Source organism: Nipponia nippon, unplaced genomic scaffold (assembly GCF_047370975.1).
Source record: "Nipponia nippon isolate SJK-2023a ecotype South Korea unplaced genomic scaffold, ASM4737097v1 scaffold_2, whole genome shotgun sequence".
NCBI lineage: Eukaryota > Metazoa > Chordata > Aves > Pelecaniformes > Threskiornithidae > Nipponia > Nipponia nippon.
Genome location: NW_028262336.1, coordinates 110,513,159 through 110,526,736, shown reverse-complemented (window position 1 = coordinate 110,526,736; position 13,578 = coordinate 110,513,159). Strand labels below are relative to the sequence as shown.

The 13,578-nt window shown below is 35.5% G+C and overlaps 1 protein-coding gene across 3 annotated transcripts in view; it reads right to left on the bottom strand.

Annotated features, from left to right (window-relative positions):
• Positions 1 to 13,578, bottom strand: part of SACS (sacsin molecular chaperone) — a 66,411-nt gene that overhangs the window by 14,414 nt on the left and 38,419 nt on the right. For all 3 annotated transcript variants that reach the window (XM_087759347.1, XM_087759346.1, XM_087759348.1), the window contains 5 exons: positions 12,199 to 12,284; positions 7,917 to 8,028; positions 6,453 to 6,599; positions 4,101 to 5,583; positions 1,604 to 1,695 (listed from right to left, as the gene is read on the bottom strand). In XM_087759347.1, coding sequence (XP_087615473.1) covers positions 1,604 to 1,695; positions 4,101 to 5,583; positions 6,453 to 6,599; positions 7,917 to 8,028; positions 12,199 to 12,284 — 1,920 coding nt within the window. The remainder of the gene's footprint in view (positions 1 to 1,603; positions 1,696 to 4,100; positions 5,584 to 6,452; positions 6,600 to 7,916; positions 8,029 to 12,198; positions 12,285 to 13,578) is intronic.

Below are 13,578 nucleotides of genomic sequence, written 5' to 3'. Positions count from 1 at the left end.
AATTATCTTTGGTAGCTATCTTTTGGCAGCTCTATTTGGCAAGTTTTGTTTACAAGAAAGCTGGGGTAATGAGAATAGCTAATCACCAAATTCACACAAATATCAACCTTCAATCCAAACCAGTAGATCTTCAGTTAATAATCGTACCTGAAAATCCCCAGAGAAGCTGTTGGGCTAGAATATAATCAAATCCATTTTTAGAAAACAGCTCGTGAGTCACACATTAACACACTAAATACAGAAACAGTTATTAACTAGAAAAATACAGTATACATTTTAGGAGAGAAAAAATAAGACCTAGTTGTCTTTGTACAACACAACAAAAAAAAATTGCATCCCATTTTCTCAAAGAAATAATACAAGAAAGTTTCTATTCCTGTAATTGTATCAGGAACCTCTCTGATATTATTTCTACAGATATATAAGTAAATTTCATGAAAGATAAGGTTTCAAAACCTGCCAAAACCTGCTCTAATACTTATTATAAATAATAACATACAACTTTTATGGTACTGCAGTTGTACATTACAATTATGCAGAATCTTAGAATGAAGAATAATTTAGGAGGAGGTAGAATGTAGAGAAAAGTAAGCACTACAATCTTGCAAAGGATAATCTAAAAGTCTAAAAAGACTAGACAGACTTTTCTAATTCTAATAGAAATTTATAATTCTAATAGATTGAGCAATTTAAAAAAAAAAAAAAAAAAAGAGAGAAGAGAGACAAGGATCTTTTTCTGAAAAGCACATTTTCTACACATTGACGAGTAAAATAGCTCACAACATACTTACACTATTTAAAAATAAGCTGAAGAGTGACTTGCAATTTGTGTTTACATGAAATGACTTCTGAGACTCAGACGTCAAATTTACCAATCAAATGCATAATGAAACACAAGAGTGGAAAGGTAAATATAGACAAACAATCTTGAGTAGAAAAAGAGGCTAAAAATTTAATTGTGAAGGCAGTTAAACATAGAAGCATCTTATCTACAGATGAAGCAAACTTCTTTACCAACTCTTTTGATCAAGACTGGAAGTATTTCAGTAGGTTCACACAGACGCAACCATAAGCTATGAATTAAGACTCAGGGAATAACTGATGAAATTATACGGTCTACAGTATGCTTGAAGCTACATGTTTAAGCTAGTTTCAGATGGTTTTAAAAAAAACGCACTGATGTGATCACTTGCAATTGTGAGATAAGAGATGATCCACAATACCAAAACCATGACATAACTATTGCATATGCAGATACTACAAACGCAAAATAGAATTCAGACTCTTAAGTATAGGAATACTATTTGCACAGAATTACTGGACCTTGAATACATGCTTTACTATGGGAATATCTATTCCTTTATTGTAAATTTTCATCCTTCTTCCCTTGCCTTTGCCTTCTTGTTCATCTATAATTTTCATTTGTGTCATTTCTAATTCAAACAACATAGTCTATCATATCTTAAATATTTTTTTAGATGACCAACTTATTTATGTGAACTCCATTTCAAAAAAAGGCATTGCTTTAAACTTGGGTTTAGAACTAGTCTGTTCAACCATTAGCAATCTGTTTCACTATATGAGAATACAAAAGACATATTACCTCTGCTTTTGGCAGCTTCTTTCAAAGCAGCTAGAACCTCAGGCTTCAGGTGATCAGAAAGTAACCTTCCTTCCAGGCCAGGAAAGAGTGATCTAAGCACACCATAAAAAAAAAAAAAAAAAAAAAAAAACACAAAACACACCACACCCACACACTTTAGCAAAGCATCTAATTGATTTATGTTGCTGCACAGAAATTACCAGCATGGTAAGACAGTCGCATGCAAAGCAATTGCTCACATATGCAGAATTGGGCGTTCAATGGGCATTTTCTTATAAATGAGAAAATCATATATTTAGAAGCAGAGAGTAGCAAGAAACTAATTTTTCCAACTATTCTTCTTTTCAAAGAAGAGTCTAAGCAATTTTTCTCTTGATAGAAAAACCAGGATTGGAAAATTATTTTCATCTATTTGTATTCTAACCAAAAAAAGGGTAAAACAGTACCTACTATTCTGTCTCTTAAAGATTCTGTTTGAAAGCATACAAAAAAAAAAAAAATACAAACATGTAATTCTAGGACTTCACACAGATCTCTGGATTCTAAAAGATCTGCAGACAGTTGTTAAGACTATTGTAGCCAAGAGTCAGGCTCATCCTGCCCTTCTCTCCCCTTCCTTTATGTTAGCACATAAAACAGAATAGTTTTTTAGGGCTTTGGTCTTCCTGAAATAAAAAAATAACTATCCTGTTTAATTCTGACAGCAGGTATGTCAATTACATGTAAACCAACAAAGAATCTTTCTTGCTCTTCCACAGGTGCTAACAGAAAGAAATTTATAAGAGCTTATTTCAGCTTTTTAAGCAGGCTCCAAATTTGAATACACAAAGAGCCAAACTCTTAAGTTGAAAGTGTTAAAACACCTAGCATAAGTCAATTATCATATTTATAACATCAGAATTAAAAATAATTACTGTAAGCAAGAATAGAGGAAAATAAAGCACCACTATTTCAAATTTCTGTATTATCATAGCTAGCAAGTAGATTTATGCCTGGTATAAAATGCTTTTGTATCAGTTTTACAAGACTAACCAAACTAAGTCCATTAACAACAGAACATTAACTGAATAAGATATAGTGATATCTTTAAGTTCCCAAAAAAGTATCTTATGACTAGTCTGAAGCAGGGCTGTAAGGAAAATTTGTTAGTGTCATCATGGGCATGTTTTCTGTATTAGTATACTGGATTAACTTCTCAAAGGAGAAACAAAGTGAAAGAATAGCAAAAGATAAATCATCTCACAACAGATGCTAAGATAATTTTTTTTAAAAAAGACACTAGAATCACAGGCTCTGAGCAGTGTTAATCCCCTAGTAAATAACCTGAATTGTCTAGAACAAGAAAGATCCTGGGTTTAGAATTTAATAGAAAAAGAACAGCAGTAGACTTGAAAAAAGCTAACTCCCCTCAAGCAACATGGGGTGACCAGTTACCTGCATCCAACGGCTTTTCTTGAAGATGTGTTGTCTATACATATATTCAAACCACAATTTACATAACGACCTTACTTGAAGCACTTTTTACCTTAATAATATCTATATTGGCACACTCATAGGGCAGTAAAAACAGCAAAGCACAGGTCAAATGTCACATACTCTCAAGCTAAGGATCTGAAAATTAGTGGAACTCTGAAGGAAAGGAGAAGGAGGGGTGGTTGTGAACATACATACGGGTAACACGTTGTAAGGAGGAACAGCTACAGGTAAGACATCTGGTGTGTCTGAGCAACTTCAAGCAGTACCTCTTAAGAGGTTACTTGGAGAAGGGTCCAGATTTAACAAATTTTTTATATATGCATACTCCAGTACAGACATAAAAAGCAGTGGTCATCCTTTCCCTCCCATTCCAGCTAGCCTGCTCTTTCCTATCCCCAGTGTCAGTCCAAGCTTTTTTGGTAGATGAAATGTGAACTAAATTGGAACATTGATGGAGCTGGGAAATGTGCAAGGAAAAAAAATTAATTGGAGAGGGACTGGAAAGAACAAAGGGAGAACAGATGTAGAAGACAAACCCACTTCTTTCCATAGTAGTATCTGCTTACTTCCTGAAACCAGTAAGTGTTCAGTACTAAGCGCTTCACTGAAAGTAAGAGTGTTGTGTGAAAAAAAGCCTGAAGTAATCTTAAGCTTTACGTTTAAAAAAAAAGTTTTTATCACTACCTAATTTAATGGACTTCCTAGTATGCACGTTTCTAACCTCCTTCTATTTATAATTCTCAGAAGAAAGCTAATTTGAAATATATCCTGAGGTATTCCCCTAAAGCCCAGATCACGTGATTCTTTTTAAAGTTATAATGGTAAGTAGCTGTCAAACTTTTCAAATGAGACATACGCACACAAACATGTACAGATATACAGAAAACAGTTCAATCTACGCATTATTTCATTACGTTACAGGCTGCTGCGTATCATCTTGTTTGCCAATAAGCAAGTAACAGTCTGAAGCTCTGTTTACATTTAAATTTAAAAAAAACAGTATTTAAAATATTAAGTATACCTGGGATATTCTTCTGAGGTTATGTAAACTACATCCTGTTCTGACACAGATGAGGAAAAAGGAATAAAATTTCCATTCTGTAATGGCAAGAGCTCCAATCCAATCAGTTCACTGTAGACTCCATCAGAAAGCACAAATTCTAAAAGATGAAGCTTTTCTTCAGCAGGTCCACTGTGTCCAGATTTCCTTAGTACTTGCCGTACTACAGCAGGAGTCACTTTTTTCACAGCTTTAGCAGCAGAAATAGTAAGATGCACTGCACTAGCAATATTTGCTGGTACCTTGGCAATCTGCTTCCCTGAATTCTGGAGGTAGCTGAGAACAGACTGTGTGTATTCCAAACTCTCATCCATTTCAGAAAAGTGCACCTGTTCCACTTTTATCCACTGATTACTCACTGAGTAAATAACTGTATGCTGGAACAGCTCTTTAAAGAGTGGTACTACAATTGGTTTCCAGGGTACCCTGATTTTGTTCTCATCAGGCCATAACCTATAAATTCTTTCAACTGACAACGGAAAATCCGAATTCTTCTCAGTCTCCATTCGTTTGATAGCTTCCAAAATAAGGGTGGTATATGCCTTTGGCACTATATTTACCACAAGAAGATCATTCCACAAAGCTGCTGGATCTCTCCATTGATCCAGCTCTCGCCATTTGATACTCCTCCTATTGTCTGTAAGACCAAAGAAACCACTAACATGAACTGGGAGTCCAGTTTTGCTTTCTTCACCTGGAGGCAAAGGCAGAAAACAAAACGCTCTTCCTGAAAAATCTGCTACAGCTCCTTTTTCCTCCCCATTAGCTGATAAAGACATGGCTATTCCAATAGTAGGAACAAATTTCAAGTCATCAGCTAAACAATCCAGTTCAGTACACATTCCTCGTCCACCTACACAATTACATACTAACCAAGATGTTTTCTGTGCGTCCTTAACACTCTCATCTTCTACAACTATATTTACATGGTATGTCACACATGTTACACTATTGCTTGGAACTCCCTTACAATACTGATTTATTGCAGTTCCTAAGATTTTGATAGAATTGGGTCTTTCATGTTTCAAGGCCTTGTTCTCACTAGCAGTCACTCTAAAAATCAGCCTCTCCGTTCCATCAGCTTCCCTAACATGCACTGAAACATCTTGAACGCTCTTCAAGAAGAGCAATACTGTGTCTGCATCTGCTCTGAAGGATTCAAACAGCTCCAAAACCTTTTGTTTGTCATAAACATTGCTGCTCAGTTGGGAAGGTTGCAGACGAAGTGGGAAACGGAAAAAGGTACCAGGAAAGTTTCCATTCTTAAAGGTTTCCTTAGTGCTGCCAAATACACCAATGAATGGTGCAAACTGGTCTGTAAGTTCATTGATTTCCTTGCTATCTTCTTTTAGATTCCAACACTGGCCTGATTCATGAGGACCAAAAAGGGTTTGATGGGGATCAAGCATTCCAATCTGGTCACCACTGAAAATACTAGGGACATCTGTATACATAAAAAACAACTATTAATAAGCCTAAAAAACATACTTTTCAAACACAGTCTTAAGGAACAAATTTTAAAAGAGCAAGAAAAACAAATGTTATAAAACTGCAATGAACCTGGTGTAATTCTGATAACATATAATTCAGTGCTTATTGACAGGAAGAAACAAGCACACCTCTATTCTGCAATTAAATATATAAATATTCATGCAACTACTTGAATTTTAGCAAACAGTGAGCAACAAAGAGTGTAATTTTTTTTCAATTTTATACTTTTTTCTTTCCAATATTTTCAGAAAAAAACCAATTTAATTTAATGAAGATGTATTCTATTACAATCATACTTTGCAGATCTTGAAGGCTTGCAAATAGTAATCTTGTACATTTAAAAGCATAAATTCCCAGAATTATCAAACCGCTGAACTAGGCTTTTATTCATGCTCTACTAGGTAAAATATTGTGAAAAAACATGCTGTGTCTTACAAACTCACTTTACCAGTTAAAAATGTTATTTCAGCAAAAATTTGCCTCTTACTCTGTACTATTATAACTACTATGTAGACAGTAAGCAGTACTGACATTATATGCTTAGGATCATAGAACCATAGAATCATTTAGATTGGAAAGGACCTTTGACATCGAGTCCAACCATTAACCTAGCACTGCCAAGTCCACCACTAAACCATGTTCCTAAGCACCACATCTACCCAGCTTTTAAATACCTCCAGGGATGGGGACTCCAACACCTCCCTGGGCAGCCTGTTCCAATGCCTGACTACCCTTTCACTGAAGAAATTTTCCCTAATATCTAAAATAATTAAACAATTTAAAAATTCAACATTTTCATTTTAAAATGTCTACTGAAAGTACCTGTTATATGATAAACTGAATTAAAGCCAATTCCAAATCTTCCAACTTTCAGGGGATCATCTTTCTTCCTGCTTCTTGCTATTTCCTGTATACCGTGCCAGTCCTCAGGGGTGAAAATTGCATCATTGTATGCGTAAAATGCTGGCCCTGTAATAGATAGGCAAGTGTTAAAAAGATGACAGAATAAAACTATTTACTGTTAAAAATTTCTCAGAAATGAACTTACAGAACTGAGAGAGTATTTCTTTAAAGTATGCATGTGCAAATTTAATGGGGAAGCTATGACTCAAGCTGACATCAAATTATGCTTGGTGACAAAAGGGCGGTATAGAGTAGCAGCAAAAACAGAAGCAAGAAGATGGATTTACCTCTTTATATGATACTTAAGAGATTTATAGTCTGATGTGGTACCTAGTTCTGGTGTCCACATTTTAAAAGAATGATTCTGAAAAACTGAATAGAAAGCAGAAAACAACAAAACTTCTGAAAGAAGTGTCCTGTGGTGCAAGGCTTAAACTCAATCTGTTCAGTCTATCAAAAAGACGTTTGAAAGATGTACTAATCACAGTCTATTAATACCTCCACTGGAAGGGAATACATGGCAAGATAGAACAGTAACCTGTGTCTAGAAAATAAGACAGACAAATTCAAATTAGAAATCATAATGAGGCTGATTAACAACTGAAAAAAGCTAGAAACAAGAAGTACTGGATCATTCATCATTGAAATCTTCAAATCACGACTGAATGCCTTTTGGGATGATTATGCATACTAATTTGTTTGATAAATACATAACTGACCTCTGTCACACAAAGCTGTATTAGATGATGTAAAAACCTTAAAGTTACAAGAAACTACATTTGCAATATACAGGCAGCATGGAGCAAAGTTTGGTGTAAGGGTGAGAGAATAAGAGATGGGGAAGAAAACAGAACTGCCTGAAGGGTGTTGAAGTGTGAGGGCCTAGGGTCATCTTTACATTACGAACTGGAGACAGCTGTCAAAAGGTAGAGGTTAATATGTAAAAATCTGAAAATGATTGTCCAATACCCCAAGCACTCTTTTATCCTACGTCTTACTTATTAAATATTGTTTACTTGCTCTACTAAAAATCCTTTCTTGTATTTTGGGATACCAAGTGAACACAGGGAAATAAACCAGAGGATACACAGTCATCCTGGGAGAAGTAACTTGGAATAAAGCAGAACATAAAGACTTTCTCAAACAACATTAACTGGAAGCAGCTGGAAAGCTGCTACTGATAAACTGGAAGAAGACAGTGTAAGGCCTTCAATACCAAACACTGGCTTTGGAAAAGAATTAACAACATTAGAACATAGACGAAATATGCACCTGGTCAGGTAGAAGCAGCAATAGAGCCATCCCTATATGGTCATCTCCGTACAGCAAGGAGAAAAACACAGAACCAGAATAATAGCCAAAACTAATAAAAATTATATTTACCCTGATACTGTGCCATGTCCTTTGACCATAGAGTTTCTGTTCCATACTGAGTTTCATCATATAAGAACCTAACCTCTGTGGCACCAGCATCTTCTGCATTCTGTATCAGTTCCTGAGACAGCAAAAAAACACACAAAACCAAAGTATAATGCAGTAATGTACATATTCTGGCAATGGCTTTCCAACTTAAACAGTAGAAAATAATAAGCAATTGTCTCAAGTGTAATTGTTTTCATACTTTTCAACCAAAATAATTTTATCCAGTTTACTTGAATGGAAAGAGACATCATTATAGAAGAAATATTCAGACAAATACTATAAAAGTGATTTGAATTCGGAGCTCAAACACCACACGCAAGCAGTAATTATAAAGTTTAGAAATAAATCATAGAATAGAATCATAGAATCATTTACATTGGAAAAGACCTTTAAGATCATAAAGTCCAACTGTTAACCCAGCACTGCCAAGTCCACCACTAAACCATGTCCCTAAGCACCACATCTACCCGGCTTTTAAATACCTCCAGGGATGGGGACTTAACCACTTCCCTGGGCAGCCTGGTCCAGTGCTTGACAACTCTTTCACTGAAGAAATTTCCCTAATATCCAACCTAAACCTCCCCTGGCGCAGCTTGAGGCAATTTCCTCTCGTCCTATCGCTTGTCACTAGGGAGAAGAGACTGACCCCCACCTCGCTACAACCTCCTTTCAGGTAGTTGTCTCTCCTGAGCCTCCTTTTCTCCATGCTAAACAACACCAGTTCCTTCAGCTGCTCTTAAGACTTGTGCTCTAGACCCTAAAGCTGCTAAACTGTTACTACTGTATTATCCGAAATCAGAGTTGTACAAGTCTCAAAATAATGCAAGATGGCAGAAGAAAAAAAAAAAAAAATTAAGTTAACTGTTTAGCCCACACAACAGCTGTAAGACAACAGTGAGGCAACAAGTCAAAAAGGGCAATACGCAGAACTCTTCTTTACATCAACTGAATTCCTCTTAACATTTCACAGTATGAACCAACTGTTCAAGAGCCACAGTGCTCACTCCTAACACCCTTTCAGCAAAGTGCTGCAAAACAGTTATGACCAGGAGCTCTGTAAATCATGAGCCAACAGAGCTCACCTGTTGAACAAAGCCCATAGACTAGAAAGAAGCTTATATTTAGTATTTGTTAATTAGTATTAGTAGTGGTGAGAGCTATGGAAAACTCTAATAACTAAAATGTCAATAAACTAGTTCTGTGAACACTACCATTAATAAAATATGCCTATCCAGTCCCATTTACATCAATAGCATTATACACTGCAGACACATAAGCATGATTATAAATACCTACAGGATTAGAGCTTCACACAATGTTCTGTTTACACTGAATCAAAGTGTATCAGGGCTCCAAAGATACACACTCATACATCATATACACACACGTACACACGTGTGTATGTCTGCGTGGGTATATCTAAGTTTGGCATAAGGAAGTATCTCAGCTGAATTGAAAAGCTATGTAGGTACATCACATTGCATCCAATGTATTCATACGACATAAATTTCATTCAGTTATGCATAAAAATAAAAGACTTGATAGCAAGATGAACTTTCACTTAAAAAAATGCATCAACTAGCAGCAGATATCTCAGATTACGTTGCCTTCTAATACACTGTTGACAGTAAAATAAGCTCATTGTTATCTAATATCTGGTTTCAAAACTATAACCCCTCGATTTTTCACTTTGTGACAGTATGTTCAGTCTATAAGGCATATCACACAAGTAACCAAAATATATTTTTTATATTGTTACTTCTACAAAACTTTGAAGCAAGATGAGGTAGCAAGAAATATACCCACAGTTCAGCATAAATAATACATTTTTAAAGAATCTCCATGAGGTATTTAATTACAAAAAACATGCAATTCTTCTTCTAAAAGAATAACTACAGCAGTCATTCAAGAAGATACAGAAAGATAGCCAAAGCCTCTAGAAATATTAAATAATAAGTATGGAAACCACCATGTAGTCAGAGACTTGCATTCATGCTGTGGTACACAGGGCATCTGCTACATTCAGCTGTAACAGCCTTGTATTTGAAGAATCCAAACACTGCAATCAATTTTAACCCATCAGCAAAATTCCTGGTAGTAATCCCTCCCTAACAGTCTGTTAACTCTAAATTGTAAACCATGGAGAGAGGAACATTTCTACTTTTAGATTTACCTATCTGATTTCTAAGGACATTATCTTATTTTGTCATGTTGGAATGAGAAATTGGGTTTAAAATGTTAAGAAGGTCTGAACCCCTCATGATTCAAATGCATCTTACAGATCCAACTAGTACTGGGAAACAGTAAAAATGTAAGCATCCATCTATGAATGGACACTGCTCAGAACATATCCAGGATGCAGCTTGCCAAAAGAATTTAAGATATGCTTATCTTAAGCGTTCACACTAAAAAAAATCAACTTGTAGTTACAGAGTTGCAAAGAAAACCTTCCAAGAGACTGCAGGAACTGTCATCCTCTATCACCATTTGTATTTGCGTGGTTTTTTATATTTATTTATTTATTTATTTATTATATATATATTTATATATATATGTGTGTGTTTTATTTACATATATATATATATATATATATATATATATATATATATTATATCTCTGTACCAAATCCCATTAATTAGAACCTAGTATTCCCTATAATAGTATTTCCTATTCCTATACTAAGGAAATTAATCTCCTAACATCCATGTGATGAAGCATTCTGGATGAGAAGTTTAACATCCAAATATGAACTAATGACCCCAGATGCTCTTCAAAAAAAAAAAAAAAAAAAAAAAAATCGAACTGGCACTTCCAGACGTTAGCATAGGAAGCTGCAATAAATCAGACAAATCATCTTCTACAAGTACCTGTCTTTCCTCTTGCAGGACTTGATGAATTCAGAATGATCCGTATTTTTTCAGATCAAAGAATCATTGAATGGTTTGAGTTGGAAGGGACCTTTAAAGATCAGCTAGTCCAACACCCCTGCCATGGGCAGGGACATCCTTCACTACATCAGGTTGCTCAAAGCTCCATCTGACCTGACCTTGAACACTTCCAATGATGGGACATGCACAGCTTCTCTGGGCAACCTGTTCCAGTGTCTCACCATCCTAATCATAAAATATTTCTTCCTTATGTCCAGTCTAAACCTACCCTCTTTCAATTTAAAACTGTTGCCCCTTCTGTCTCTACATGCCTTAGTATAAAGTCTCTCTCCATCTTTCTTATAAGCCCCCTTTAAGTACTGAAAGGCTGCAATAAGATCTCCCCAGAGCCATCTTTTCTCCAGGCTGAACCACCCCACCTCTCTCAGCCTTTCTTCACAGGAGAGGTGTTCCAGCCATATCTAAAGTAAAGCGAGGTAAATTCCACTCTAACAGTTCACCATCCTAGTTACTGAAAAAGTTTTTAGTGCTTAAATCAATGTTGTCATTTCCATTGTCAGGCTTGTACTCGTAACATTCAACATTCAAATGTGGAGCATCACAACATAACACACCCTACTGTTGCATACTTTGAAGTCTCCTGGACCAATGATAAAACATCATAAAAAACACTAACCTCAGTTCAGAAAATCCTGTGACATTCTTCTGTTCCGAGAACCACCATCTAGACTAAAAATGTTTTTCAGCCCACACAAAACTGGTGGGTTTGTTATTCTTACCACCCTACAGCAAGTCTCCCAAAAGCCACTTAAAGATTATAAAAGTGCTCTTAATCTAAGGATGAAACTTTGTGACACTGTCAAAGTTCACTGAAGAAAATATATTTAGCTACCAAGAAATTCCACAGCAAAATCTTGTCTTAAAGTCTCCATCTTATCCCAATCTTATACTAAGAAAACCCCTTCCAAAAAATTGTATATACTATTATGTGGTTTTTCCATACCTTATAGGAGGGGTGAACAATAAAGTAACAAGCAAAATAAACATTTTAGCTTACTCACATAAAGTACATCTGAAGTCTCTGATTTAATTGTAACAACTGCATTTTATCTCTATTTTTTTATAAATTACAATGGCATCTTTGACAAGCAAACTCAGAGATGTTAAACACCAAAAAAAAAAAAAAGCCACATAACTCACTTTGCCTTGTCCACAGAAATGGAAACATGTATCTCCTGTACTAGAATGAATATCTAATGAGGGATGACAACTGCAAGATTCACTGGAAAGTGTTAACCTAATGGTATTATGTCACACATATTACATGACTGCTAAAAATACCATTTGTTGTATACCTTAAGAATCTGTCCTCCTTCTGGGTATCTTCTTAAAATATCCTTAAGAAAATCAACAAGTGGTGGAGTTGTTTGTCCAAAACGACCTAAAAAACAAACAAACAAAAAAGAATCTGTGTATTATGCTACCATACACTTAATTTCAAGTAAAAAAAATACTCACTAAACAATTACTGGGAATTTTGAAACAACGTTTAAATTAGCTCAAGGCCTGATACTGTAAAAATCTCATATTTCCAAAATCAACCGTAAAAATACTACATTATAAATATTTTTATTAAAAAAATTAAAGTAGCAGTCTTAATGTCAGCATGCTGTTTCATATCTGGATAAAACAAATTTGGGGGCTAAGTCTTTGCATCAGTTATACCTCAACTCCAATGACTGGATGTTCAAATATAGCAACTTCTGAAGGACTACTACTTTTTAAGCAGCAGGACAGAATCCTAGGGCAGCAGTGGCTCTAACGTTTTTTATAGCCAGTGATGAACTCTACTGACAGCCTCACACAGGTACAATGCACTTTGACTCTAGTGCACACTTCCCATTCTGGCATATCGTGGTGCTGGGCCTAGTGCTAGCTTTGGTGTTACCTGGCCTTAGCACAGCAAGGAAAAGAGTCTCAGAAAGGTACGACTAAGCGTTATGAAGTTCTGGTGGATATAGACTCCACTAACCTCAAGGTCAGCCCCTGCTCTAAGAGAGTCTATCACAGAATGAAAGGATCGATACTCTTCAATTCAAACTCCAGTCTGAGACTAAAGAGCAGCTCCCTAAATCCAAACTTCTAAAACATACGGTTCAAGCAAATATTAATGATGCAGTCTCCACAAGGAAAACAGTCTCTACTGATGCCCCATTTATCACTTCCCTTTAAAGTTATTAATAAAGTAATTATTCTCTCTCCCCCATCTGCATATATGTGTATTTTTGAAGCACAGATTCAAACACACACACATTATATACACTACAGAACAAAACATTAGACAAAAAAACCAAACTACAGAATCCTCAGCAATGGGGGAAAAGTGGGATAGATAAGAGAGATCGATTTGCTGAGAAAACATCAAGTAAAAACATCAAACATCTTCTTGACTTTAGGAAATGTTTGTATGACTCTTTATTTAAGGTAACTTAATAGCATCAATAAAAAAAAAAAAAAAACAAAAACCAAGAAATTACAACTCACAGCTGAAAGTGTGGAAAGTATTTTATAACTTCTCTCATTATTTTTACAGTATACATAAGTATATGAAAGTCAACATGCAATATGCAAACTTCCAAAACAAGGTGAACTGATCGACAGCAGGAAAGTTTGGGTGTTTCCTTTTCTTAGGAAAAATTCTCTAAAATCAAGAAACCGATCTCTAATTCGGGCAG